At 42.9% G+C, this 14,552-nt stretch overlaps 1 protein-coding gene across 2 annotated transcripts in view; it reads left to right on the top strand.

Annotated features, from left to right (window-relative positions):
• ASMTL (acetylserotonin O-methyltransferase like) overlaps positions 1 to 14,552 on the top strand; it is a 57,213-nt gene that overhangs the window by 11,261 nt on the left and 31,400 nt on the right. For both annotated transcript variants that reach the window (XM_038402077.2, XM_043497010.1), the window contains one exon: positions 7,397 to 7,505. In XM_038402077.2, the coding sequence (XP_038258005.1) occupies positions 7,397 to 7,505 (109 nt within the window). The remainder of the gene's footprint in view (positions 1 to 7,396; positions 7,506 to 14,552) is intronic.

Genomic DNA, 14,552 nt, shown 5'->3' with positions numbered 1-14,552 from the left:
TTATCACATGTATGGGTCCTACTTAGTTTCTTAATATCTAGGTTGTAAAGAGAATGGATTTCTAGAAAATTACTTTTCCATTATTAATAGCGGTTCTAATAAATCCTGTTGGGTGGTAGGTGAAATAATGGTTTGTTCATTAACTTTTAACTGTGCAGTCGTGGGTTCGAGATTGACCTGGATCATATTTTGTTTCTTAAATAATTCATTAAAATGAGTGGATTTCTGATCAGTAAGGGATTTCTCCATCAAATTATGCTGACCAATATATCTCATTGTTTCCTTGTACTCCCCCATTGGTCTGTCTATATCCATCTGTTGTCTCATATCTTATACTTTAGATTGTAAGGTCTTTAGGGCAGGAACTGTTTTTGTTCTGTGTCTGTACAGCAATGAGCACAATAGCATCCTCGTTCATGACTAGGGCTCCTAGGCAGTATAACAGCAATAATAAATATTATGGTTTCCTACCATCATTCTACACATGGGGTAAAATCCTGGCACCCTTGAACTTGATGGCAAAGCTCCCATTGAGTTCAGTAAAGTCAGGATTTCACTCTGGGAACTCCCAAAAGTATCAGTTGTCTGAAATTTGTCTAAACCTCTTGCCCCTCTTTCTCTGTTTGCAGATGCCATGCAACTCTCTGAAAAGCTTTTTTCAGAATAAATGCTTTTACCTTTAAAAATCAAACCAGTGCCCATATAAAAAATGTGCATATGCAGTGGTGGGAGAAACTACTGTAAAAAAAAGTTGTCAAGTGGTTTTCAAAGGGTAAACAGTAATTTAAAATGTATAGACTCTTCTTTTGACTTTTACAAGCAGTAAAGAGGAGCAATCCAGTACTATTGAGTATGACAGCAGATTCCATTTTTGTTTGAGTACATGCAAACCATGAGTTTAAGTTTTGAGTTTAAGCCAAAGCAGCATTTGATGAATGAAAAGTATTCCCCAGAATATTGCAATTAACAGAAAAGCTTCTGGAGTGAATCATTTTTCAGTTAGCAGATCATTAAAAAGCCTGTTACCAAGCATCATGTTACAGAATGACCACATTGTCATCTTGAAAGGACATTGTCAATTTATATTTAATCACTTATGCATAATTGTTTTTACTCACTGATTGTAACCTTGATGAAATCCGAAAGTTGCTTTATGAGAAATGTTAATGTTTTCCATCAGTCACACTGTAGTATTTGGATAAAACTTTTATCTCTGATCCATACTGCAGTTCTCTGAGTATTCTGCCAAGAAACTTCCACTGCTGTCAGAATATTAACTAGTGATCTGCAGTGCAGATAAGAGGAGAATAAGAGGAGAATATTGCTCTTGGTTTGGTAGGGAAGAGGGAGGGAAACGTAATGCTCTATCATTCATTTGGGCCTACTTATATGCCCTGATTCTCATGGGTGACTTTAATTTTCCTGATATCTGCTGGGAGAGCAATACAGCGGTGCATAGACAATCCAGGAAGTTTTTGGAAAGCGTAGGGGACAATTTCCTGGTGCAAGTGCTAGGGGAGCCAACTAGGGCTGGAGGGGAGGGATAGGATACAGAAGGACCTAGACAAATTGGAGGATTGGGCCAAAAGAAATCTAATGAGGTTCAATAAGGATAAATGCAGGGTCCTGCACTTAGGATGGAAGAATCCAATGCACCGCTACAGACTAGGGACCGAATGGCTCGGCAGCAGTTCTGCGGAAAAGGACCTAGGGGTGACAGTGGACGAGAAGCTGGATATGAGTCAGCAGTGTGCCCTTGTTGCCAAGAAGGCCAATGGCATTTTGGGTTGTATAAGTAGGGGCATAGCGAGCAGATCGAGGGACGTGATCGTTCCCCTCTATTCGACACTGGTGAGGCCTCATCTGGAGTACTGTGTCCAGTTTTGGGCCCCACACTACAGGAAGGATGTGGATAAATTGGAAAGAGTACAACGAAGGGCAACGAAAATGATTAGGGGTCTAGAGCACATGACTTATGAGGAGAGGCTGAGGGAGCTGGGATTGTTTAGTCTGCAGAAGAGAAGAATGAGGGGGGATTTGATAGCTGCTTTCAACTACCTGAAAGGGGGTTTCAAAGAGGATGGCTCTAGACTGTTCTCAATGGTAGCAGATGACAGAACGAGGAGTAATGGTCTCAAGTTGCAATGGGGGAGGTTTAGATTGGATATTAGGAAAAACTTTTTCACTAAGAGGGTGGTGAAACACTGGAATGCGTTACCTAGGGAGGTGGTAGAATCTCCTTCCTTAGAGGTTTTTAAGGTCAGGCTTGACAAAGCCCTAGCTGGGATGATTTAACTGGGACTTGGTCCTGCTTTGAGCAGGGGGTTGGACTAGATGACCTTCTGGGGTCCCTTCCAACCCTGATATTCTATGATTCTATGATTCTAGGGGGAGCGCTTTTCTTGACCTGCTGCTCACAAACCGGGTAGAATTAGTGGGGGAAGCAAAAGTGGATGGGAATCTGGGAGGCAGTGACCATGAGTTGGTTGAGTTCAGGATCCTGACGCAGGGAAGAAAGGTAAGCAGCAGGATACGGACCCTGGACTTCAGGAAAGCAGACTTTGACTCCCTCAGGGAACAGATGGCCAGGATCCCCTGGGGGACTAACATGAAAGGGAAGGGAGTCCAGGAGAGCTGGCTGTATTTCAAGGAATCCCTGTTGAGGTTGCAGGGACAAACCATCCCGATGAGTCGAAAGAATAGTAAATATGGCAGGCGACCAGCTTGGCTTAATGGTGAAATCCTAGCGGATCTTAAACATAAAAAAGAAGCTTACAAGAAGTGGAAGGTTGGACATATGACCAGGGAAGAGTATAAAAATATTGCTCGGGCATGTAGGAAAGATATCAGGAGGGCCAAATCGCACCTGGAGCTGCAGCTAGCAAGAGATGTCAAGAGTAACAAGAAGGGTTTCTTCAGGTATGTTGGCAACAAGAAGAAAGCCAAGGAAAGTGTGGGCCCCTTACTGAATGAGGGAGGCAAGCTAGTGACAGAGGATGTGGAAAAAGCTAATGTACTCAATGCTTTTTTTGCCTCTGTTTTCACTAACAAGGTCAGCTCCCAGACTGCTGTGCTGGGCATCACAAAATGGGGAAGAGATGGCCAGCCCTCTGTAGAGATAGAGGTGGTTAGGGACTATTTAGAAAAGCTGGACGTGCACAAGTCCATGGGGCCGGACGAATTGCATCCGAGAGTGCTGAGGGAATTGGCGGCTGTGATTGCAGAGCCCTTGGCCATTATCTTTGAAAACTCGTGGCGAACGGGGGAAGTCCCGGATGACTGGAAAAAGGCTAATGTAGTGCCCATCTTTAAAAAAGGGAAGAAGGAGGATCCTGGGAACTACAGGCCGGTCAGCCTCACCTCAGTCCCTGGAAAAATCATGGAGCAGGTCCTCAAAGAATCAATCCTGAAGCACTTAGAGGAGAGGAAAGTGATCAGGAACAGTCAGCATGGATTCACCAAGGGAAGGTCATGCCTGACTAACCTAATCGCCTTTTATGATGAGATTACTGGTTCTGTGGATGAAGGGAAAGCAGTGGATGTATTGTTTCTTGACTTTAGCAAAGCTTTTGACACGGTCTCCCACAGCATTCTTGTCAGCAAGTTAAGGAAGTATGGGCTGGATGAATGCACTATAAGGTGGGTAGAAAGCTGGCTAGATTGTCGGGCTCAACGGGGTAGTGATCAATGGCTCCATGTCTAGTTGGCAGCCGGTGTCAAGTGGAGTGCCCCAGGGGTCGGTCCTGGGGCCCGTTTTGTTCAATATCTTCATAAATGATCTGGAGGATGGTGTGGATTGCACTCTCAGCAAATTTGCGGATGATACTAAACTGGGAGGAGTGGTAGATACGATGGAGGGGAGGGTTAGGATACAGAAGGACCTAGACAAATTGGAGGATTGGGCCAAAAGAAATCTAATGAGGTTCAATAAGGATAAGTGCAGGGTCCTGCACTTAGGATGGAAGAATCCAATGCACCGCTACAGACTAGGGACCGAATGGCTCGGCAGCAGTTCTGCGGAAAAGGACCTGGGGTGACAGTGGACGAGAAGCTGGATATGAGTCAGCAGTGTGCCCTTGTTGCCAAGAAGGCCAATGGCATTTTGGGATGTATAAGTAGGGGCATAGCGAGCAGATCGAGGGACGTGATCGTTCCCCTCTATTCGACACTGGTGAGGCCTCATCTGGAGTACTGTGTCCAGTTTTGGGCCCCACACTACAGGAAGGATGTGGATAAATTGGAAAGAGTACAACGAAGGGCAACAAAAATGATTAGGGGTCTAGAGCACATGACTTATGAGGAGAGGCTGAGGGAGCTGGGATTGTTTAGTCTGCAGAAGAGAAGAATGAGGGGGGATTTGATAGCTGCTTTCAACTACCTGAAAGGGGGTTTCAAAGAGGATGGCTCTAGACTGTTCTCAATGGTAGCAGATGACAGAACGAGGAGTAATGGTCTCAAGTTGCAATGGGGGAGGTTTAGATTGGATATTAGGAAAAACTTTTTCACTAAGAGGGTGGTGAAACACTGGAATGCGTTACCTAGGGAGGTGGTAGAATCTCCTTCCTTAGAGGTTTTTAAGGTCAGGCTTGACAAAGCCCTGGCTGGGATGATTTAACTGGGACTTGGTCCTGCTTTGAGCAGGGGGTTGGACTAGATGACCTTCTGGGGTCCCTTCCAACCCTGATATTCTATGATTCTATGATTCAATAGTCTCCTCTTTTCTGCACTGCAGATCACTAATTATATAGAGCAGTATGCTTCAGATCCCTTGGAGCAACCCACATGGGCTCTAATTCCAGCATTCAAAGGCTTTTTTCCATGCAGCAAAATCTGCACAACTCTGCATTGCAGGTTGCTCATAACCAGCTTCGAGCTACAGAAACCAAAAGTGCTTGTGTCGGCTTAAATGGGATGTTACAGCTCAGCACTGCTCTCTACTGCTGCAGAGGAAATGATAGGATAATAGGGATTGCTGGATGACACAGACTGCTGCTTGCGGCTATTGTATGTGCTTATATGCACTGCTGCAGTTTTATGCTGTGACACATTGCTAGATATAATGGCATTCACAATGTTAGGGGGGTGGCTACTGCATTTCTTTTACTCTGTTTTTGATTGCATGTCCACTGAATCTGATTTTGAGCTAGGCAGATTTCCTGCCAGGGCAGGCAATCAACCAGTAGTCATGCAATGACAGAATTAATTCTGGGAGCATTCCATAAAGGGGGAATAAGCTCTTCTATCCAAATTTCGTCCTACTATGACCTCTCTCTCTCTCTCCCCCCTCTCTACCTGGGTAGATAGTTACATGCTGTGACTCTGCAGAATTAGACAATGTGGGGTTTTACTCACTTTGGCTTTCATGAATAGATATTCAACTGCACTTGGGAGTAAGCCTTTGTCTTGCTTACTTCTGGGGGAATTCTGCATCAATACATTAAAAATTCTGAGCACAATATTTTAAAAAATAACACGATACCAAAATAACAGAAACCAGCTTGATTATAATTTATTTAAACTAGAATACAAAGAATGGAGAATGGTAGCGAGGAGCATTAGAGGAAATCACCAAACCCTCTTTGTCTAATAGTATATAGCTAGTATTAACCCTTTCCTTCTAGTTATTAGTCAACAAATATATGCAGCCATATGCCGAGTTCTACAACATAGGCCACTGAAGAGGAAGTGAGGGCTGGGGACGCAAACTCACAATTTTTACTGGCTACTGACCATCTCCAGAAAGGTCATTAGCAAACAGTTCATGGAGCACATTTTGATGGGAGCTTTTTCAGTCCAAACGTTGGGACCAGTTCTAATCACTAAAACACCGTATGGTCCTTTACAATACAGCTCCTTTAGACCACTCTGGCAATGTAAAGGAGCCTTAACATTTTTACACCTGTTTTATACTCCTGGAGGAATTCACTAAGCAGGCAGGCTTCTGCATTCTGCTCTGCCTGAAAGAACAGAGCCTGCTCCACACCTACCTCTTCAGAAACACCCCAGAGCCCTGCCCCTCCACACTGAGCATGTTGCAGTAGCGAGCAAGAGGGACAGAGTGTCTCTTTCACACACCACTGCCCAGCCTCCTAACCCCCGGTGGTGATTTGTCTCTTCCAGCTGCTCTGGGAGCCCAAACCAACCTGCCTGCATTACTGGGGATGGGTCGCATGACCTCTCTTGCAGCTTCCCTTTGCTTCCCCTTTTTCTGCAGGGAAGCAAAGTAAATCTGCAGAGGCCATGAATTCTGTGCAAGCGCAGTGATGCAGAATTCCCCCAGGAGCAGCGTGTGTATATAATATATATATATATATATATATATATATATATATATATATATATATATATATATATATATATATATATATATATATATATATATATACAGGAATCTGGACCTTTCACTGACAAAGGCCATTAATAAGGGAGGCAAGGAAGTAGGTCAAATTTTTGAGCCCACTAACCTTAAAAGCATCTCTTAAATACATCTCTTCCTAAAATAGAATCAGAAGTCTGTCTGTATAACTGTTTTCTCGGGTGAACAATGTCAGTTGCAGAGTATTCAAAAGGTAAACCATTTATCAAGATTTTTTTATCCTTTAGTCTCATTACTGGTTTACCAAAGTCTCCCTGTAGAACGTGGAAGTAAAGTGCCTGAAACCACTATGACTTACTGCTAAAAGCAGCCAAGTCAGTAGGCTGTAAATTGGCCATTCAGCAGTCTCAGTTTGACCAAGGCAGGAGGGGAGGGAGTTTTGGATGTCACAGAAAGGGCAGCTTGACCCCATGTCCTTCCTGATAAGAATTGTGTTGAAGTTGCTGATGCATGCATTTTTAGAAGAGCAGGATGTGCCCCAGGAATGTCTATTGGGGCCTCAAGGCTGCAAACTCTGGAAAAACCCACACCTGGTTAATCAATAATCAGAAGGAGCCTCTTGCTTGCTCATTGGAGCTGCTTGCTTAACAAGTTTTCTTTACGGGACATATAATTCTATTACTAATGTGTAAATAAGGGGGAAAAGTTTGAGGTAGGGGGACTCTTTGGGACTGGACTCTCCCTCTGGATTCATCTTGTTTTCCCCACTGGCAGATGGGCTGCTGCTGTGCCACTCGAGAGCCACACTCAGCTTCGGTAATTATCGAGGGTTGGGGGTGTTTTACTAACCTGTTGTGGAGGTGAGTAAGTGCTTGAGACTAAGTAAAGTTTAGATTTAAGTGAAAGCACTCTTGTGTTGTCCTGTTTGTGCCAGCCATCTATCGGTGGGACGGCCATGTCTCCCCTGATTTATTTCCTGACACCACCTCCCACAGAGTAAAAGTTACCAAGAGCTTTGGGTTGAAAGAACGAGTAACAATGTTACAATTTTTTGTTTACAGTGGGATTTTTTTGTTGTAGATAACAGTCTGGAGACTGAAGTCACTGATTTCTATGAAGAGACAAAAGTTAAATTTGCTGAACTATCTGAGGAGCTTTTATGGGAGTATATTCACAGTGGTGAACCAATGTAAGTAGGCTGCTGAACACAGCACATCTAACTTGAGTTTAGGCCTTAAGACATTGTTGGCCTCAAATACAAAGAAAGCAGTATGCCATGTTTTGGGGGGAAATTGGCCGTGTGTATATGCAATTGTTGACGTGCTGTGTGAAACAAAAAGGAAGTTAATGTTGCATTCACAACATTGACTAGGATTTGAATTCCCAGGGTGAAAACTCTGAACCCAATATTTTTAAGCGTGCTAGCAGTCTTTTTCTCAATAGCACCTTAATTTGAAAGTTCAGGCAATGGATGACACAATGGAATTGTTCAGAATTCTGTTTTAGGCCCGATTTTAGTTTGTTTATTGCCTGATCCCAATGAAGATAATTGGAACCCATCTACTGAATTCGGTGAGCAATGAAATGGATTGTTAGTGAGAAAAGAATTAGGCCCTCAATGGATATAGTATGAAAAGTTGGAAGAGCCTTAGCTTATCCTTACACTTACAATGAACTCTATCCTGTATTCTGTGAGGCACTTTCAACTCCTACTGAAGTCAGTTGGTGTTTAGGACATGCAGCAGCTCACAGTAGTGAGGATATAGAGCCAGTTATCATTGCATGTTCCAGTTATGAGTGCACTATCTACAGCAGAACTCTTACAAAGTGGAGAAAACACTTCCTGTCTTGCATTTGTTTTGTATTAATCAGCACTATTAAAAGTCCATGTTGATACTAACAGCTCAATCAAGATACAGAGAGAGCTGGAAGGAGTCTTTGCTTAGATTTATCTATGAGATGAATCTTTAACAGCTACGGCTTCTACCTGTAAACCAAAAATGGGGCAGCAGCTGCTGAAGGGACTGTAATGTTAAAGCTTCTCATCTCTATAGAAAACTATGCAAACGCATACAGAATCAATGCAGAAGGGACTGCACAGCATTCAGTGGAAGATAGGCCTGGAATAAGCAGGGTTACTGTCGGTAAGGGTTACAGTGTGCAAAGTACATGGGGAAATAGACAGACTTTATTCCCCCATTAGTTTGACTCTAGCCACTGCTAGTGGGGAGGGATAGGTATAAAACACCCCCACTAGACTGTAAACTAATTTAAAAAAAATACAGGAGAAGGTTTATATTGCTACAGAGAAAGATGCAAGTTTTTCTGTTGTATGGATTTGTACTTACCATGATTCATAGATTCCAAACCCTGAGTGGACCACTGTGATCATCCAGTCTGATCTCCTGTGTAACACAGGACATAGAACTTCCCCAAAATAGAGCAGATCTTCTAGAAAAACATCCAATTTTGTTTTTTAAATTGCCAGTGATAGAGAATCTACCATGACCCTTAGTAAGTTGTTCCAATGGCTGATTACCCTCACTGTTAAAAACATGCATCTTATTTCCAGTCTGAATTTGTTTAGCTTCAACTTCCAGCCCATGTTTCATGTTTTCCCTTTTTCTGTTAGGCTGAAGAGTCTATTATCAAATATTTATTTATTCCCCATCTAGGTACTTAAAGACTGTAAATAAGTCACCTCCTAACCTTCTCTTTGTTAAGCTGAAGAAATTGAGCTCCTTGAGTCTATCGCTATAAGGCATGTTTTCCACTCCTTTTTAATACTTCTCATGACTCTTCTCTAAACCCTCTCTAATTTATCAATATCCTTCTTGAATTGGGGACACCAGCTCTGAAAACAGTATTCCAGTAATGGTTATGCCAATGCCAAATAATATAACCTTCCTGCTCCTACTTGAGATTCCCGTTCATCTATCTCAGGATTGCGTTAGTCCTTTTGGCAGCTGATTATTCACCACAACCTCCAAATCTTTTCCAGAGTCATGGCTTCTCAGGATAGAGTCCCCCACCCTGTAAGCATTGCCTACATTCTTTGTTCCTAGATGTATACATTTACATTTAACCATATTAAAATGCATATTATTTGTTTGTGCTCAGCTTACCAAATGATCCCGATCACTCTATCGGTGAACTGTCCTCTGTGTTATTTACCACTCCCCCAATTTCTGTGTCATCTTCAAACTTTGAGTGATGATTTTATGTTTCCTTCTAATTGATATAAATGTTAAAGAGCGTAGGGTCAAGAACTGATCTCTGGGGAACCCTACTACAAATACACCTTGATAACGATTCCCCATTTACAGTTACATTTTGATGCCTGTCAGTTAGCCAGCTTTTAATCTCTTTTAATGTGCTCCATGTTCATTTTATATTGTTCTAAATATTTAATCAAAATGTCATGCAGTACTAAGTCAAACACCTTGCATCAACACTATATTGTGTTTATCAACCAAAATTGTAATTCGTTAACTTTGACATGGGTTGAGTAAAATCCTAAACAATTGCACTTAACTAGAGGTAGTTTTTTGTCTCAAAAGTGTGATCTGTTTGTTTTTTATTCTTCCGGGGAAAGTCAGACTGTTCAGGTAGTGCTTTCTTGGTATTCTCAGTAAAATAAATGGTAATAATCATGCAGTGGATCAGAGTTTGAGACTAATGGAGTCTTTCATCTCCAAGTCAGCATGGGCTGAACCCTTTGGTGGTGTGGGATTGAAAAGTCTTTCTGGTGCTGAGACCCTTCTGAGTCATGTAATAGGCTTATTGACAGCTCTGAAAAGAGCAGCATTGCTGTGCTGTGGAGAAAGCTTTTTCCAGCCATTTTTGGATACATGGAATATCGCACAATGTGGGATCTTGTAGGATGTAAAAAGCGGGAGGGAAATAAGAGATGAACCTTCTTGATTTGGAGAATAACCCTTCATATTTCTAAATCAACTAGGTCACTTTGTCTTCTTCAGCTGATGTTTTTAAATTCATTTTAATCTGTGAATGCCATTAACATTCCCTCGAGAGAGAAGATGTTAAATAAAATTGAACATAGCACAAATCCTTAGTCTTTTCAACCTATCAAGCACTATCAGGCCTTGTCTGTCCTCCTTTTTATCCAAGCCTCTTGAATGAGGTTTTCAAGAAGATTTCAGGAGACACTTACAACTGAATTTTAATAAAGCATTTATTAGATTTGCCATGTTCCCTCTTCTTCTCCCTCCACCCATCCCGCCCTCAATTAATTAGCCAGCATTATTAGAATGTCATGAGTGTTCATGGAGACAGGTGGGTTTGTATAAAATTTAACTAGTACTAATCAGTCCAAGGCTGGGGAAGTGAGAAATCTAAGGAAGCTTGGCGCTTACACATTATGTATCTTTAAAAGAATTGCCAGATCTGTCACATTGCCCAGTACTGCATGATTTTGTAATCCATTATATTACATGTACTCTACACCCAGCTATTGACCAGATCATTGGCCCTTGCTCCACCTTTCTTCAGCTACCTCTGCAGTACAATGCCCAGGAAGCTGTGTAGTGCCAGCTCTATACAACTAGCTCTACACAATCTATTCCAGCCGACTTCTAGCATAGGAGCTGTGTTGAAGGTGAAAGGGTAAGTCTCCAGAGTACCTTGCACTCTGGAATCCTGAGCCGGTGGAACAGCCCCTAGGGGGTTGTTACTTTTAGCATAAGTAAGTTAGTACAGCCTCAGACCTTGTGTTAGGAGCTGAGCTGGCCTCCAGCTGACTCTGAGATCAGGAGAGTGCAAAGGTGATTTTGAACTATTTTTGTCCCAGTCCTCTGGGGTGCTGCAATAAGCATAGCTCTGCTGGATTTGAAGATTTGGCTCCATAACTCTTAATTTCCTGTCATGTTTAAAACCTCAACCTTCATGTTGGCTTTGCTTTTGGCTAATAATAATAAAATCACATTTAGTAGGATAAGAGGAACCAATGTAAATTCTACCCAAACAAGAATAATTAAATTTGGGGCAGGAGCACCTTGTTACAAAGAATAAGGTGAACACTTGGGCTGTGGGGAAAAAATATATATATATATATTTTTTTTTTTTTTAGAATACACATTAGCAGAGAAATTCCCAGTATGCTTTTGAGAACTCTGATTTAGTGAACTAATCTCCCTCGAATATGCAACCGATGAAAAAGATGAGATTTGAGGGGCAAACTATTGGGATTTTTAGATAGAATTTAAGGTTTAGCATGAGAAATCCAGGTGTTGAGATTATGGCCTCTGGAAGAGTAAGAGAGCATTGCTGAAGCACAGCTGCAGCAGAATTACAGTTGGGAGGAATCAGACAGCACATCTTAGCTGTTCTTTCTGCTACCAGACGAATTAACAGCGAGAAAGCCAGGTGGGAGTCAAAAGTTCACATAATCTATTCTGCCCCCGTCCGAGACAGATCAGACTGAAAACTGTATACCTGAGAGGAGGGAAGCATCTGCTCTGGGTTGATGTGGGAGTAATTGAGGATACCAGCCTACAAATTACATGCAAACCAATGTGTGCCCTGGGAAGAGGAAGTCTTTCATTCATCCATCTTTTTCTGTGTCCATTTATATAGGCTAAAGCAGTCCTCTACTGAAGAACTTGTTCAGACATCACTTCTGCGCCAAGTAAGAAGCTTGTTCTTGTGAGGGTCCAGCTTCATGATGTCATGGCCAACTTAATCATTACACAGAATACCAAAAAGCAAAATGATACATTTCTGTATTATTGAGGATTGCATCAAGTTTCTGGTGACATGGTGGACAAAACCCAACAACCCTATAATACAAAGATTGGCTTAATCAGTGCTTCTGATATTTACTAGACTCCTTTGAGCCAGGGTCTAAATCTACAAGCATGAAGCAGATAAAAAAATGATGTGGAAAGCACTGTCCTGGGGCAGCATATTGGTGATGAGCCCAGCTTCCCTCTCAAACTTCTGGAAAGGGTGCTGAAATGGCTTCTGGGGCTGTCCCTGGATTCTGCACAGGGACTCTTTCATATCACTCTCTAGATAGTGGGTGTCGGACAAATAGGAAGCCTCCCAATCTTTTGGCTGCTGGTGGGGAGAAAATAAAACTCTGTTCTTTTCCTCTCTGGTTTTCCCCCCTACTCTTCTTCCCACCTTGGAGCTTCCTACCTGCTGTGAGTGTCTTTACTATCTCCCTCCCCCAGCTTTTTGGGGGGAAGGGCTGGGCCTTAGCTATTCTATACCTCCTGGCTTCTGTGACATTACTCAGGGGGTCCTATCTGCTACTCCCTTGCTCCAGCTTCTATTTTGGAATCTCTTCTCTAGTGGTAGTGAATAGCTCTAGTGCAGTGGTTCCCAAACTGGGGTTTGCAGAATGTTACAGGGGGTTCTCGGGGGGGAAAAAATCCCTAATGGTGGACAGAGCTATCCCTAGGGACCCCAGGCAGCATGAGGCCAGCAGCCAAGAGCTAAGCAGATCAAAGCAAGCATATCTATTAGGAGATTTAAACTTCAAGACTCCTTATAAGAAATGGAAAGGGAGGTGGATATTTTTTGCTGTCTATAAAATTAAAGAGGCAGCTAGTATTTTTTTAAATTATTATGAAGAACAAGTTTAATCTTTGTTGTAACGTGCGTAGTTTGCCTGGACTGCTCAAGACCTGAATGCTTTTGTAGGAGGAAGTCTTTGAGTTGGCTTCTTAAATACCATCTGCTGTTTCACATCTGATACTCCATGATGAAACCTAGGAGCCTTGTCTTATACCAGGCTTATTCAAAGTGATACAAGCTACAAAAGTGAGATCTTGGAAGAGTGCCATTTTCATAATGTAATAAAAATACTGTAATGATCGATAATAATAAATAGTGTATAATAAGCATGTCATAAACACAAATTTTATATTTCCAAGATCATTGCTTTTATCATACTCAGGAAAAGGAGAAAATCCCTGGAAATATTCATTTTAAGGAGGGGGTTTGCGAGACTTGATGTTTTAGTGAACCGAGTTCACAGGTGGTTAAAGTTTGGGAACCGCTGTTCTAGTGCCATTCTCTGCTTCTGCTCTTATTAATTTGCTGCTACTTGGGAATTAGGAATGTGATTTCTGTCAATTTCGTTGCCCTCCACAGTGTTTTCAGTAACGGCAATTAAACCAGCAAGAGTACTGCAACGTGGGAAGGCTCTAAGTGTCAATGACACAGGCACAAGAATCCTACAAATGTAGGACTGGAAGGGACCTTGATAAGTCACTATGGGTATGGCTACACTTGCAGATGTAGAGCGTTTTGAGTTAAACCCGCCTTCGGAGAGCGCAGTAGGGAAAGCGCTGCAGTCTGTCCACCCTGACAGCTTCAAGCGCACTGGTGTGGCCACGTTTGCAGCACTTGCAGCAGCATTGGGAGTGGTGCATTATGGGCAGCTATCCCAGCATGCAATTGACTGCAACATGCTTTTTGAATTGTTGGGGGTGGGCTGGAGTGTGACAGGGAGTGTGTTGTATGTATGTGGGGGTAGAGAGAGTGGGTTTTTGGGGGGCTGAGAGCATGTCAGCATGCTGTCTTGTAAGTTCATACAGCAGCAGACCTTCCCTTCCCCTTCCACCCCCGCTTCTCTCTCACACAGTATTCCACTCTAATGGCTTGCTTTGTCTTGGAGCCAGCTGTCAGAAACGGAGCTTTCAAAGGGCATATCCGCATTCCTGCGTGAGTTCAAAACAATGACAAGAGTGGCCACTTGACTTGAGGGGATTATGGGACGTTTCCAGAGGCTGATCAGAGCGCAGTAATGCAACACCTCGTTCACACCGATGCCCCTGCATTTCAGCAACAAGCGTTAATTTTCTCACCGAGGTGTAGTACCAGGAGCGCTCTAGCTGTGGAGTAAGAGCACTCTACGTGCCTTGCCAGTGTGGACGGGTAGCGAGCTAGGGTGCCCGGGCTGCTTTAATGCGCTCTAACTTGCAAATGTGTCCAAGCCCTATGTCCTGTTTCTTGACTTTAGCAAAGCTTTTGACACGGTCTCCCACAGCATTCTTGTCAGCAAGTTAAGGAAGTATGGGCTGGATGAATGCACTATAAGGTGGGTAGAAAGCTGGCTAGATTGTCGGGCTCAACGGGTAGTGATCAATGGCTCCATGTCTAGTTGGCAGCCGGTGTCAAGTGGAGTGCCCCAGGGGTTGGTCCTGGGGCCCGTTTTGTTCAATATCTTCATAAATGATCTGGAGGATGGTGTGGATTGCACTCTCAG

This window comes from Dermochelys coriacea, chromosome 1 (genome assembly GCF_009764565.3).
Source record: "Dermochelys coriacea isolate rDerCor1 chromosome 1, rDerCor1.pri.v4, whole genome shotgun sequence".
NCBI lineage: Eukaryota > Metazoa > Chordata > Testudines > Dermochelyidae > Dermochelys > Dermochelys coriacea.
This window is presented reverse-complemented; position numbering and strand designations above follow the sequence as displayed.